Source organism: Mustela erminea, chromosome 11 (assembly GCF_009829155.1).
Source record: "Mustela erminea isolate mMusErm1 chromosome 11, mMusErm1.Pri, whole genome shotgun sequence".
NCBI classification, from domain to species: domain Eukaryota; kingdom Metazoa; phylum Chordata; class Mammalia; order Carnivora; family Mustelidae; genus Mustela; species Mustela erminea.
The window spans coordinates 58,860,066-58,876,051 of NC_045624.1; the positions used below are offsets into that span (position 1 = coordinate 58,860,066).

Below are 15,986 nucleotides of genomic sequence, written 5' to 3' on the forward strand. Positions count from 1 at the left end.
TTTGGGATATTGATTTATCAAGCCTGTTTTTAGGAAAACTAATCCTATGGGAAACTCATGAAGGAAGTATTTGATGGGCTACCACCCTTGTGAGTCATATTAGCATTGTAAAGGCTCTAAGAATTTCTGAGAAGAAAACTTCAGTTGTTTAAGTCATTACTTCACAACTTAGTTGAGCATAGAACCGCTTTCCCATAACAGTGGTTATTATCTGAAAGGGCTATTTCTCCACACTTTGGGGAATTATAATGAAATATAAATATTCATGTAGTATGTGATTTCTTTCCAAATAAAACTATTTAAGCATCCAAGATAAGTCATTTTATATTTTTATTCACATCTTAAAGATTCCAGAATATTCCTTAACTTAAAATGCTTTTATCTTAAGGTATATGTATGTTTCAAGTATTTTTTTTTTAACCTGTTGTAAGAGAGCTATTGGAATATATTTTAAAAAATAAAAATAGGGGCGCTTGGGTGGCTCAGTCAGGTAAACAACAGACTCTTGATTCAGGCTCAGGTCACGATCTCAGGGTGATGAGATCTAGTCTTGCATCAGGCTCTGCTCTCAGTGGAGTCTGCTTTTCACCCTCTGCCTCTCCCTACCCTCGGTGCTTGGTCTCTCCCTCTCTCTTTCTCTAAAATAAATAAATAAATAAATAAATAAATAAATAAATAAATAAATCTTTAAAAAAAAATTCAAAATAGTATCACAGATCTTTTGGAACCAGAATGATGGCTAAGTTTCACATGGTTTTCTCCTTCACCACTCATTTGAGAAAACTAAAGCCTAGAGAAGTTTAAGAACCCTGTGAACATCATGGAGAAATTCTGTAGTAGAACTAAAACTTCAAATGAATGTCTTTGAAAAAGAGCCCAGTGTTCTTTGGTTGCTCACTAATCCAATCCATTGCTGAATAATACATTTATAAATAATAAAACTGATCCTGCTTGTGATGACAGTTGAGATTTTTCATGACTTAATATTCAAAACAAAAACTAGAAGGGTTTATGTAAATGTCCAATTTCAAATACATCATCACAACTAAACATAGTTGAAATGATATTGACCTAACTAAGAACAAAAGCTTTAACAATAATTTAGAAATAAAATTTAATATTCAAAAGAAATGTTTTTAAAAGAACTAGTTTTTTAGAAATATTAATTCTATAAAATACAAAGTGTGAAGTGGAGGAAAGAGTCCTTTCATTCTTATTTGTTTGTTTAGCATTTCATTTAATGAAATGTTTTCTTACAACATAAAATCACTCTTGGAGATCAAAGTCATTAGGAAAACACAGCAGTTTGTGTTTATTAGTTGGTTCTAACCAGTTCTGCGGTTTAAGCACAAGTTGTTTTTCCAAGGCAGAGGCATTTCCGTCTGTTAGGAAATACGGACCTTTAAAATTTGTTTCCACTATGGCATCGTATCATAGCTTCTTCCTTACTGACTCTGAAAAATTTAGGGCATCTCGTGCTCTCAATCAGCCAAATAAAAATATGGATAAAAGAGAAAATGTATCCTATTCTCTTGTTATAATTGTATACCAAGTTACTTTTTTAATTGTAATTTAATTTTATTACTAAGCATGCCAGGTCATAATCCAGTTTTTAGGAGCTGTTGTGGTATAAAGGCTTATGCTCCTTTTTTTTCTTTTTTTTTTTCTTTCTTTTCTTTCTTTTCTTCTTTTTTTTAAAACTTAAAGTGATTATTTGTGTGTATAAGAAAAACCTCTTTACTTCCAGGAAACACATCCAGCCTTTTCAAGATTAAGGAAATAACATACCACATATGCTATTTTAATTAGACAATATTAAATACAAACTAAAAGTCTGGAGGACTTAGTTCCAATATGTCTGTAACTTTATCACCACATGGAAAATTAACATTGCAAAGTCAAATATGGGAATAAAATATACAGGGTAAGGTATATTTACTAAAGAATAAGGTATATTCATGAAGTTTATACTCATAAGTTGAACCATAGTAAAAGTGTATTTTATATTGAGAATTATATGTATAAATTTTAAATTTTTTGATTTTTCAGATATTCTACTCTCCCCTGGCCCTCTTCATACCACCTTCAGTATATGCTGTTCATCTTCAGTTCAATCTTCTCTACCAATTTTGGATCCACACAGAGGTAACTCTTTTTTTTTTTTTTTTTTTTTTTTAAGTTTTATACCTAAGTAGTTAGGCTAAAGAAACGTCCTGGAAATCCACTAGCAACTGATTTATTGTGTAAGAAAAATCTTTGTCTGCCTTCTTTAAGGAGAAACATCTGTTCATTTTTATTCCTTTTTATTGAATATATATTGCAAAGTTTATAAGAAGCAATGAGGCCAGTTGGTCTCAATTAAATAAAAAAATTTTTTGAACTATTAAGTACCAAAACATTCTAATACTATATTCAGTACAATATCTTCCTGTATTACAGTTTATTAAACATTGTTTACCAAAAGATGTTGAAATTCATTTCAATTTCAAGATATGAATTTATAACTATAAATTTTTATATTACATAAATATATGTAATTTTACATATTTAGTATGTTATTTATAATCATTATTTTATACTATAATTTATTATAAGATAATAAACAATAGTTATATGTCAGTATTGATACATTTTACTGTACATATTTATACATACACGTACATATATCAATCAGCGGGAACACCTTGAAAAAAATTTAATGCTTAAAGAAATTGTGAAAATATCATTTAAAATCTTGCTTTAATTTTAGAGTTTAGGTTTTATTTAGAGAGTGTTCAAAATGTTTAGCCTTTTTTTCCCCCCAGAAAAATGAAAAAATATAATTTCTTGGGTTTTATGTGGTATCTCAAATCATCAGATTTGAATGTTTTCAGATAGATCGTTAAGCAACTGATTGTTTTATTAACTATGGTACTGTTCTGGTTGTTAAATACCAAAAGTCACAGGCCCAGGAAAACTTACTTATAAACATGAGAACCTCTCCAAGCATTTCACATTTGTTGCAAGCTTTTTGAAGGAAACGTGTTGACAGATGTTGCAGCTGGTTGAACAATAGCGCAAATCACAGCTGCATTCGATACCAAAGCTTGATACAACAAAATGCATTATTTCATTAATCTGCAGTATTTCATGCTACTGCTCTACTTGGAATAAGGAGACTGTTACTATGACTTTGGACATATGAGCCGTTATTTGAAGACCTGTGGTGAAACAGCATTGCGTTTTATGGCAGTTGACATACATCAAATAGTCAATAGGACAACCATCTGAAAGAGTTGTTGAGGCCAATTCTGACTGTAGAGGTCAAAGACCAAATTTGTTTAAATCAGTAGAGGAAAGCTTTCTAATGATTTACATGGAGGGGTTAAAGGAGAATTACATTTTTTATAGCAGCTCTGCTACAGGTCAAACCACGTGTTGGGTCAGGTATTAGTTTGGACACAGAACAATGGTGCCTAAGTAACTTCCGCCTTTTCCTGTGTCCCTCTGAAAGGTCTACGAGCTAGAGTTTCATCGCAGTCTGTAAAGGGGCAATGGGAGAAAGCCAGTGGTGAGACATTTCTTTTAAGCTCAGGACCTCCAGGAGGCTTCATTTCCAAGCTCAAAAGCAACACATTACAACCTTTCACTTGTCTTGTACCTCATATTTTTGAAAGTACTGTATCATGTATAATTACTACAGTTGAGCTGCACAGGAAGCAGGAACACCCTTTCTGCAATTGAGGTTTGGCTTTTGAAATTTTAAATTATATTATTAGGTGTGAATACATTTATAAGATGTTTTTAACAGCTGTGCATTTAATTACATTTATTATTATAGACAGCATAGTACCACTCATTTGAAATAACAGAATCATGCAGGAAGTAGAACCAAGAGATTTGTAGCTGTGGCTGTTTCCGGGGCGAGTGAAATCAAGACCTGAAGTGGGGAGAAGATTTAACTTTTAAAAATAATTATTATTATCATGTAATTGCCCTAATTTTTTAAAGTTTAATACACAGAAACCATACTCCACTCACAGAAACCCTATGTCAGCCATGGTACACATGACAGTGGTGGCCAAGGAGCCCTGATTAGTCCTGAATGGAGGTTTGATTCTTCAGTTGTTTCATGGCTACTGACAGCTGTGAAATCAGTTTTCACTCTGAGGGGGATTTGGCCTTAAGGAGGTACTGATTTTCTCAATGGAAGGATGAGTTCATTCATGTCAGTCTATCAGGGTAGGATAAGAGAAAGTAAAAAATAATAATAATAAAGCAGAACAGGAACAACATGCTTTTTGAAAGACTGTATGTGAGAGAAAAAATAGACCCTAAAACAAACTAAAGAGTTTATAATGAAATTTTCTGTTTACTTTTGGATTACTTTGATGAAGACAGAGCAGTGTCCATCCCCTTCCTCTTTTCTGAAAGTTACAAAACCTTCTGCTATAAACTGTACTCTGCTGTTTAATTTTTGCCTCCGTTTTTGTTTATTGTTCACTCATCTAAAATGTCTGCAGCACAGAGTCGGTGAAGCTCTTTTCTTCTGAGTTTACTGAAGAATACTTATTATTTAATACGTGTTTTAAAGTTAAGAGCTGTGGAATGTTGTCATTTCATTTGAGATTATAGATAATATTTCAGCAGTAGTTGATTCACACAGTAATAGTGGCATCTAGTAATAGATATTATAGATAATATTTCAGCAGTAGTTGATTCACACAGTAATAGTGGCATCTAGTACCTTATCATTATCTGTTACCTTTGATTTACTATCATCGTTCATGTACGTATCAGTCGATGCTTGTGCAGAGAAATATAAAAGAGAAATAGTTATTTGGTATTGAAGATTTGATCCCATATGATTCAAGGATTTTTATAGTGCTGAACTAAAGCCCCTAAATGAAATATGGTGCAGTCATAACAAAATGAGCCATCTTTTTTTTTTTTTTTTGAATTTTATTTATTTATTTATTTGATAGAGATCACAAGTAGGCAGAGAGGCAGGCAGAGAGAGAGGAAAGCAGACTCCCTGGTGAGCAGAGAGCCCGATGCAGGGCTCGATCCCAGACCCTGAGATCATTACCCGAGCAGAAGGCAGCGGCTTAACCCACTGAGCCACCCAGGTGCCCCTGAGCCATCTTTTTATGTACTAATATGGACAGATACCCAAAAAAATAACAGTGTATAGTATATGCTAATATTTATATTAAAAAAGGGAAAACAGCTATATGTTTTATATGTTCACAGATGCATGAAATGTTTCTAGAAGTACAGGTGGGTAGCCAACTCTTTTCTCAGGGGAGAGATATTTGGATAGACTAGGGAGAAGGATTAGACTAAGATATTAACATTAATCTTACCCATGTCAATGTGGGCAAGGAGCTCTCTCTTTGGGTAATATTTCTCTAATAAGTGATGATGTTGTGCAGCATTCCAGGTACTTATTGGTCATTGATGCATTTGCTTTAATAAACTGCCTGTTTAAGCTTTTATCTATTTTTTATTGACTTGTTTGCTTAAGTGACTTGAAATCTTTATAGATTCTCATTATAAATACTGTCCGATTTATGCATTTCAATTATATTTCTCCATCCTATAGCATGCTTTTTTCATTTTCTTTTTGATCATTTTGAAAAAAAATATTGAATTTTGAAGTTTAATTTATCTTTTTTTAATGGTTAGGTGGATTTTCTTGTTTGCTGTATTTTCTCCATGAACTCTTTATCATTTTTATGAATACCCACTTCTGTGCACCATTTAAAAGTAGAAACTTTCTTTCAGCCTTTTGATTACCTGAGTCCTTTGTTGAAAAGAAATTGACCGTATGTGGTCGACTCTAATTTTAGGCTTCTGTTCTCTTCTATTGATTTCTTTCCTCTTATCCCAATCCCTCACTTTATTATTATAGCTTAACAGGAAGACTTATTTGTACAATTGATAAAAAAAAAATTTTATTTAAAAATTCTCCAAGACCTTCTTACTTTCTTATTGTGTAGTCTTTGAATGGACAGTTTTCTTGCTTTCACTCCTTTGTTTATACCATATATTTCTCTCTCTCTCTCTCTCTTTTTTTTTTTTTTCTTTTTGCCTCATTGCTTGGAGTTCACAGGTTATATATTTTAGGTCAAATTTTGAAACAAACAAACATGGCCAGTATTTCCTTAAACATTGTATTTACACCTTTCTCTCTCTCCTCTCTTTGGACTCAAAATGCCTGTTTATTAAACTCTTCAGGTTTAATTACCTTTTACCTGCCCTCTCTAATGTAAAAATTTTAAGCCCATTTAGAGGATTTCCCACATCAGATATTATGCCTTAAATTTTTGAATTTCCATTTCTTTTTTGTCCTTTTTATTTATTTACTTATTTTCAAAGCTCTTCCTTTTTATTTATTTATTTATTTGTTTTTAATTTTTTTTTTTCAGTTTCGAAGATTCATTGTTTTTGCACCACATCCAGTGCTCCATGCAATACATGCCCTCCTTAGTACCCACCACGAGGCTCACCCATTCCCCTACCACCCCCAGTTTGTTTCTGAGTCCCCAGTCTCTCATAGTTTGTCTCCCCCTCTGATTTCCCCCATCTCATTTCTCTCCATTTCCCAATGTCCTCTGTGTTATTCCTTATGCTGCACAAGCAAGTGAAACCATATAATTGACTCTCTCTGCTTGACTTATTTAACTCAGCATAATCTCCTCCAGTCCTGTCCATGTTGATACAAAAGTTGAGTATTCATCCTTTTTGATGAAGGCTTAATACTCTTCATACAACTGTCCCAATCAATATGACACACCTATAGAGTAAGCATCAGCAGAAGTTAGAGTATAGGAGAACCGCAGGAATGCAGTGTGCAGAATTAGAAAGCATAAGAGATACGTAGTGGAATTATGAAGCTACATAACTGAAGAGACAATAAGAACTGGAAGTTTACAGAAATGTGGAGATAGAGAAAAGAATAGGAAAATGTAACTTTACGGCAGCAAAAACAATAAAGCGGTAGCAGCATGACCTGAGATTTAGATCTAACTTCTTCATATGACTAATAGAGTGGTTTGCTTATGGCCCTTTTATAGCCAACATTATGATTTTCATGGAAGTATAGCAGTTATTTATCTGTTCTTCAAAACCTTATGGAGTCTACCAAGACCCAGTCTTGTGTAAAAAATGTGGTTTTAGGGTTCCTGGGTGGCTCAGTGGGTTAAAACCTCTGCCTTTGGCTCAGATCATGATCCCAGGATCCTGGGATCGAGCCCCACATCGGGCTCTCTGCTCTGCAGGGAGCCTGCTTCCTCCCCTCTCTCTCTCTGCCTGCCTCTCTGCCTACTTGTGATCTCTCTCTCTCTCTCTCAAATAAATAAACTCTTTTAAAAACAAACAAACAAACAACAACGTGGTTTTAAGTACATTTACCTATTTCATCTTACCATTTTATTAAACCATTTTATATAAAATATATAACATTTGTAACATGAATTCTAAGTCATGATTTCAGAGAAACAAGTTTAGTTTATCTGAGATTTCTGTAGCTGTTATTTTGTTCTTTGTATTAGAATTATTAAGCTAGTTGACAAAGCTTTTTCTTTATATTAATTAATATTTATTTTGCATAAAGACACTTGGGAAGATATTATTGAATATTTCACATACTGTAATTATTAAAACCTAAATATGCATATCATAACACATAATTATTCGTCTCAAGTGTGTTTTATAAAACATAGTAAAAGTGGGGCACCTGGGTGACTTTAGTTAACTCAATTAAACATCTGCCTTCAGCTCAGATCACAATCTCAGGGTCCTGGGATGGAGCCCCAGGTCAGGCTCCCTGCTTAGCAGGGAGTCTGCTTCTCCCTCTCCATCTGTCCTGCCCCTAAGCTCATGCTCTCTCTCTGTCTCAAATAAATAAATAAAGTTTTTTTAAAAACATAATAAAAGTAGGGTCACCTGGCTGGCTCAGTCCATAGAGTGTGGGACTCTTGACCTCAGGATCCTGAGTTCCTGCCCCGTGTTGGGTGTAGAGTTTACTCAAAGAAAGAAGGAAGGCAGGAAGGCAAGAGAGAAAGAAAGAAAGAAAGAAAGAAAGAAAGAAAGAAAGAAAGAAAAGAAAAAGAAAAGAAAGTAACTATTTACATAATGTAAACTTGTGTTTTCCTTTTGTGGCCTCAGGAATTATATTTCCTGAGTCCTGACTTCATTTATTACTATTACTGTGACCTTGGACAGTTCAGTTTACCTTCCTGTGCCTTAGTTTCTTCTTATATAAAATAAAGATACTAACAATACACAGTATTGAGTATTAAAAAAGATAGTTCATATTCTAATCTATAGATGTTTGTAGTACTTTTGTTTTTCTTTTTAATCTTTTCTGTAAACTAGATAACTGTTTTATTTTATGTCACTTACTAACCATTCCTAGCCATCCTTATGATTATTCATGCACATTATGTACTTGTGATTTTAATGCAGTCCATATTTTGGTTAGTATGAATTATTAATATGAATAAATGCAGTTGGATTTTAGATTTAAGAAAATAATGCACAAATTTACTTTAGAAAAATGTATATCTTTATGAGCTTGAGATTCTGATCACGAAATGCATTGTTCAGGTTTTTTTGTCATAATCCTTTTTTTTTCTAATTCAGGAACTAGTCAATGTAGAAAATTGTGAAATTTGCCAAATTCAATATATCTTTTTAAATATTTCAAGCATTATATCCCACAGACATCCACTGAGTGCCTATTTCATTTGTAGTCTTGCATATAGTAACAAAGACAAAAAAAAAGAGAGGCTGGAACAATGAGATACAATATTCTGGATGAAGGAAAAGTAGCTCAAAAGATATTTTTAAATGACTGAATTTTAGAAGACTAAACAGTTACAGTTATCCTAAGCCACAAATTCTCAGCTACTGATATTTGACATTTGTTTGATCTGTCCCCAGGAAAAACTTGAAGAGATGACATTTCTATTTATTTGTCTCTTATTTACTTCATTTTACATGTCATTTTCTTATCCAGAACTCTTGTTTTGAGAAAGTATTTTAAGCATTTTGACAAATACTATCTCATTAAATCTTCATAACAAGTTTATGGAATAGTTAATACTGTTGCCTCAAGTTAAGTATACTAAGTAACTTGTACTGCATCATAGGACTGGTAAGTGTCAGAGCTGGGCTTTGGACTGAGTAGTGAGGCTCCAGATTCCTTGTTCTCATCCATTTCTGACCACACTGTTATAATAGCCACCATGTATTAAACATGCAATATATGCTAAGCAGAAGATTTTCATTTAATTCCCATAAAGTAATTTGAATCACTAAAGGTCAATTACCTTTGACTACTTAAAGACTTTTATAGTTTGTAAAGAATGAATATAATTTCAAATAACCTCAGTTAATGAGGCTTTATTTTAAGGGTACCTGTAGAAGTACAAACTATCCCAGAAAGTTAATAGACAATTTCAGAAAACTGGAAATTTTATATTCACCAACTTTGTGGCAAACACTATCCTTTTTCAAAGCTAAAATATTGAGATTCTGCAGTTTATATAAGGTAACCAAGCTGGCCTCAGAGCATATTGTGTTTTGGCCATTACCTACTAATTACCCTTCCTCTTCACTCTATTTATTTGGTTATATCTCAGTGTACCATGATGGGAGGCAACAAGGTTCATAAATAACCCACATTGCACAATGAAAGAAGTTTAAACCTATTGGTTAGTTAAGAGAGGACTTTGTAATCTTGCCTGGATCAAATTACTGTGTGACCTTTATACACATCTGTTTGTCCCTCTTAAAATGTAATCTATCCTCAGAGGTTAGTCCTACTGAAAATCCTTTGGTGATGTTCAGTTGCTTGATGAGCGAAGTCTAAATTGCTTTAATTTAATGTTTCTCTTGCACTGCCTTCAAATAGATTTCCTGGGTACATCCTGTTACTTTCCATTCTGTGCAATTCATTCCCAGTTGACTATTTTCCATTTCCCAAATACATCTGCTATGTAATTATTACTGTTTCTCTTCTTTCATATTTTCTACATTTTGCTATTCTATACATTCTTTAAGGCCTCACTCAAATCTTCAGAAAGCATCTCTTCTATCAAGAGTAAGTACTTAACGTAGCTCAGACCATGTATCGGTCACTGCTAAGTATTTCATAAGATTTGTTTATTTAGTGATGCCTGGGTAGTTCAGTCAGTTAAGCATCTGCCTTCGGGTCAGGTTAAAATCTCAGGATCCTGGAATGGAGCCCCACGTGGGGCTCTCTGCTCAGCAGGGAGTCTGCTTCTCCCTCTCCCTCTGTCCCACCCGCTTGTGCATGTGCTCTCTCTCAAATAAATAAAAAAAACTTTAAAAATAAGATTTGCTTATTTAATTATCATACAATCCTATTGTCCCCATTCAAAGAGAAGTTGAAGTATGTAGAATTAAATAACTTGCCTAAGGTTGTAGCTAATTAGTAGTCGATATGTGATTCAAAACCTGGTAAACTATTTTCTCCTTTCCTCCTCTGAAATTTGGTATCAGTGATTTTACATTTCTTAGAGATGACCAGATTAGTGGAACAACCCCAATATATGTCTGTTTTCCTGGCATAATTGTTAATAGCTCATCCTTTCCTCTCTTTGAAAGTATTACTTACTCGTTTTCCTCCTAAACAGCTCTTGATCTCTCTTAACCTTTCCATTCTGTTATCTCACCTTAGCTAATGCTCCTTCCATCAATTATATAGATGGCTATGATAGAATATTATTCTCTTCTCTTCCTACAGACTCTTCTCTCTTCCAAATTTTTGCATACAACAGCCATGGTGGTGATTTTAGAAACCCAGTTATATCAGGCACTGCCAACATGAGTACAAATACCCACAGTAAGAAGTTTTGAATGGCTTTCTGCTGCCTCCAGGACAAAATCAAATACCTTCAGTTCATGAATGGATTTCAGGGTTCTTAGAACATGACCCTGCCTTACTGCTCTGTTCTCACCCCATTAGTCAGATGCTCCAGCTAAACCACATTTCATTTTCTCTCACGCACTCCAAACGCTTATTCATTTTCTGTATTTATATATGCTCTCTTTGTTGATGACCTTTTCCAAACATTCTTCATAATGCAACTCAAATACATTCTTCATAATGCAACTCAATTACCATTTCCTTATGAAGGTCTTTTTTTCACCTCCTACTTAACTCTGTAAGTGCACTTTTTTTTTTTTTTAATTTTATGGTGTTTTTTTTTTTTCAGTGTTCCAAGGTTCATTGTTTATGCACCACACCCAGTGCTCCATGCAATACATGCCCTCCCACCACCAGGCTCAACCATCCCCCCCACCCTCCCTTCCCAAACCCTCAGTTTGTTTCTCAGAATCCACAGTCTCTAATGCTTCTTCTCCCCCTCTGATTTCCCCCAATTCACTTTTCCTTTCCTTCTCTTAATGTCCTCCATGTTATTCCTTACGCTCTACAAGTAAGTGAAACCATATGATAATTGACTTTCTCTGCTTGACTTGTTTCACTCAGCATAATCTCCTCCAGTACCATCCATATTGATACAAAAGTTGGGTATTCATCCCTTCTGATGGAGGCATAATATTCCATTGTATATATGGACCATATTTTCTTTATCCATTCGTCCATTGAAGGGCATCTTTGCTCTTTCCACAGTTTGGTGATTGTGGCCATTGCTGCTATGAACACTGGGGTACATATGGCCCTTCTTTGCACTACATCAGTATCTTTGGGGTAAATACCCAGGAGTGCAATTGCAGGGTCATAAGGAAGCTCTATTTTTAGCTTCTTAAGGAATCTCCACACTGTTTTCCGAAGTGGCTGTACCAACTTGCATTCCCACCAACAGTGTAAGAGGGTTCCCCTTTCTCCACATCCTCTCCAATACATGTTGTTTACTGACTTGTTAATTTTGACCATTCTAACTGGTGTAAGGTGCTATCTCAGTGTGGTTTTGATTTGAATCTCCCTAATGGCTAATGATGAATCCATTCCTGATTAAAATGCTTCAAAGTATAGGGATAGAGGGAACATTCCTCAACTTCACAAAATTGATCTGTGAGAAACCCACAGCGAATATCATTCTCAATGGGGAAAAGCTGGCAGTCTTCCCTTTGAGATCAGGAACACGACAAGGATGCCCACTCTCACCACTGTTGTTCAACATAGTAATAGAAGTCCTAGCAGCAGCAGTCAGACCAACAGAAAGAAATAAAAGGTATTCAAATTGGCAAAGAAGTTGTCAAACTCTCTCTCTTCACAGATGACATGATACTTCATATGGAAAACCCAAAAGACTCCACTCCCAAACTACTAAAACTCATACAGCAATTCAGTAATGTGGCAGGATACAAAATCAATGCGCAGAAATCAGTTTCTTTCTTATACACTAACAGTGAAAATATAGAAAGGGAAATTAGAGAATTGATTCCATTTACTGTAACACCAAGAACCATAAGATACCTGGGAATAAACCTAACCAAAGACATAAAGGATCTGTACTCGAGGAACTGCACTTTTCTTTTCATTACTGCTGTGTTTATTTCCATTTCCACATTGGGAGTTAAGAGTAAGCTCTGTTGGGGGATGTGAATACTGTAACATATTGGTTCCTGCTTATGAAAGCATTCAGTTAATAATGCTGAAGTTTACTTCTTATACATCTATACTGTATTTGTTACTAAACTCTGTTTCTCCCATTATTCTGAGTTCCTTGTCTCTTATGAGAACATATGTTTGTGTATATAAGTACATATATTATATACATATTAACTTTAATAAATACACATAGCAGTGTTTAAATACTTATATCTCTTGTTGATAATAAGTAAATAAGTTTGTATGTTTATACTTATTTGCACTTATATCTGGGGTACAGCTATGCTGTATTTGTATCTCCCTAATATAAATTTTTAATGGTTATGATCATGTATCTTTTAGAATTTTAAGGAATTTTTGAGGAGAAGCAGTTTTATTTTAAAACAAATGTTTTTGAAAAATACTTGTTATAACAAAAATCAAATTTCATGCTTCTTGTCTATCAGGTCCTTATTTCAATAGTTCGTAATAAGCCTTCCATCATGGAAATAAGCTGAGACATTTCACAGCACTTCTGTCTGTTTACTCCCATAGTCCCTGTTATTCCTTTCTGAATTTCAGGTTCCAGTTCTCTCTTCTTCCTTCTTTAGAATTTAATTTACTTCACTAGTTTCATATTGCCTCTAAGTAATTACATAGTCTGTAGCTCTAACGCTAATTCTCTTACAGATTTAAGGTCAGTGTTTCCAATGTGTCATTTAATATATTCACAAGAGTACTTGGCAGTACCCAGAGTTAACATATTTAAAATGTATTTCATTATGACTCAAGTCAGAGGCTCTTCTTTACTTCCATTGCTACTTCAGGTCAACATCATGGTCAAATACTGTTGTTTCCAAAGAACTCTTTGACCTCTTTGTAGCCTGTCTTCAAGTCCTATACATGTTCTCTCTAGAAGTGATCTTCTGTTCCATTCTGTAGTTACCTTTTAAGATAATTCACCCTTAACTTATTCATGTATAATTTTGTAGTGTTTTCCCAAATGTATTAGATATGCAAATCTCTTTGAAATTCATATATTTAAAAAAAAATAGTTCTTGAGTGCTTACTCTCTGCCAGACAAAGAGACTACTTTATCCTGAATTGGCCTGAATTGGCATAGCTTGCTACTATCATATTGAGGATTATGTCCTCCTTCAAGAATCTGTTAGATTCTAGTGATTCTTTCCTAAAGGGAAAAAAACTTTGCATAAAAAAATAATTTTAGGGGCGCCTGGGTGGCTCAGTGGGTTAAAGCCTCTGCCTTCTGCTCAGGTCATGATCATAAGGTCCTGGGATCCAGTCCTGCATCAGGCTCTCTACTCAGCAGGGAGCCTGCTTCCCTTCCTCTCTCTCTGTCTGCCTTTCTGCCTACTTGTGATCTCTGTCTGTCAAATACATAAATAAAATCTTTAAAAATAATAATAATAATTTTATTGAGCTTCCCAAAGCTCATCAAAAGACTATCTAAAAATTCATAGATCACTATTTTAAAATCTGTTGTGAAAGTAATGGAAGTTGAGGGTTTCCAGCATAAGGGAGAAGTTGGGAATCTACTAACAGAATTGAAAAGAAGACTATTTTAAGAAAAAGAAAGTAATAAGACATAATGTCTAAGAATATAGGTTGTGTAATCAAAGAGAAATCTATCCTCTGTTGGAGTTTTGTACACTCTTGTGTTTGCAGAACCTAAAAGCATTCCCACATAATGGAATCCTAAGAAATGCTTGCTGAAGGATGGGTGTGAATATTTAGTAAAGTTATCTAAATTCCCTGACTTTGCTTTCTAATCTTTAATGAAGGTAATCATACCTACCCCATAAAAGTGCACTGAGGCTTAATAAAATAACGTATGTTAGTTTTATATAGTCAGGTAAATAATACCAGTTATTATGGTATCTATTATGAGAAAAGTCATAAGACTACATATTAGAATTGGTACATAAGGTCAGAGTTGGATGGATCACATGCATGTATCAGAGTATCTGGGTGCTTACTCAAAATATAGAATAATAATAGACCTCTTCTAAGAACCATAAAATATACATAAATCTCCTCTGACCGAGGGTAGGAATCTGCAACATTGATATTAGGAAGCTTGAGCTCCATGAATATGGGAGCTCACAGTAAACTTCTTAAAGACAAAGACTGTGTTTTATTCATCTTCGTTTTCCCATTGTCTTGAACTTGAATGACCATCAACAACTACCTTTTTTTTTTTAAGATTTTATTTATTTATTTGACAGAGAGAGATCACAAGTAAGCAGAGAGGCAGGCAGAGAGAGAGGGTGAAGGAGGCTCCCTGCTGAGCAGATTCCCGGTGTGGGGCTCGATGCCAGGACCCTGAGATCATGAGCTGAGCCGAAGGCAGAGGCTTAACCCACTGAGCCACCCAGGCACCCCAACAAATACCTTTTTGATTAACAATTGAATTGATCTTATTAATTAAACTTTTTACAATATATGTATATATTGGAGAGGATAGGGAGAAACAAATTCTCATACCAAAGACTTAGATCAGAGAGGACTGAATTGTGTTCCTTCAGATTCCTGTGTTGTAACCATAATCCCGAATATAATAATATTTGGAAATGGGGCTTTTAGAAGGTAAATGGGTCATGAGAGTGAAGTCCTCATGATGGGATTCATGCCCTTTTAAGAAGAGACATGAGAGAGAGGATACAGTAAGAAGATTACTGTTACCAAACACTAAATCTCGATCTTGAAGGACCTGCTAGCCTCCATCACTCTGAGAAGTAAATGTTTTTTAAGCCATCCAGTATATTGTGTTTAGTTATAGCATCCTGAACTAAGACAATTGTTTTGAAAATAGGGCAGATGAACTTGAGACAGATACTTGTAGCATCTAATCTACTGACTGAAAATCCATTCTACATTTATAATAATAATCAAAGTGTAGTTAGTTTTAGAATGAGTTATGTATTTGGAGCATGTTTTATAAGACTGCCAGGACTGGATATTTAAACAAGGACTACTTGACCCCTCAGTTTATTATCTACTTTTTTTTTTTTAAACATAATGTTACTAATGATAATAACGTGGTTCTTTTTTTCTCTGAGTATCCAAGCTGGTAATATAAAACTTGTGTTTCACTAGAATGAAGTTTTATATTGTTATGCTTATGAATGCTTCCTATTTCCCGTCTGTCAATTTAATTAGTGTTGTTAAAAAAAGAAAGTCACCTGGAATCCACCTCTTTTTGAAGGAACACATTCAGTGGCTACTTGCATGCATTTTTCCAAAGAAAAATCAAAAGTGTTATTTAAAATGTAAGCCGAGACAAATGCAAATAAAATGCTAACTTGTCTAGCTCTTGTCCTCTTGTTTGAGGAATAATGCAATCATAAGTGACAAGAATCAGCCTTCAAGATAATTTATTATAAACGTGGTCCTTTAA

At 34.3% G+C, this 15,986-nt stretch overlaps 1 protein-coding gene across 1 annotated transcript in view; it reads left to right on the forward strand.

Moving 5' to 3' along the window:
- Positions 1-15,986, forward strand: part of AGMO (alkylglycerol monooxygenase) — a 350,536-nt gene that overhangs the window by 140,987 nt on the left and 193,563 nt on the right. Inside the window, exon 5 of the mRNA XM_032305555.1 lies at positions 2,050-2,145. Coding sequence (XP_032161446.1) covers positions 2,050-2,145 — 96 coding nt within the window. The remainder of the gene's footprint in view (positions 1-2,049; positions 2,146-15,986) is intronic.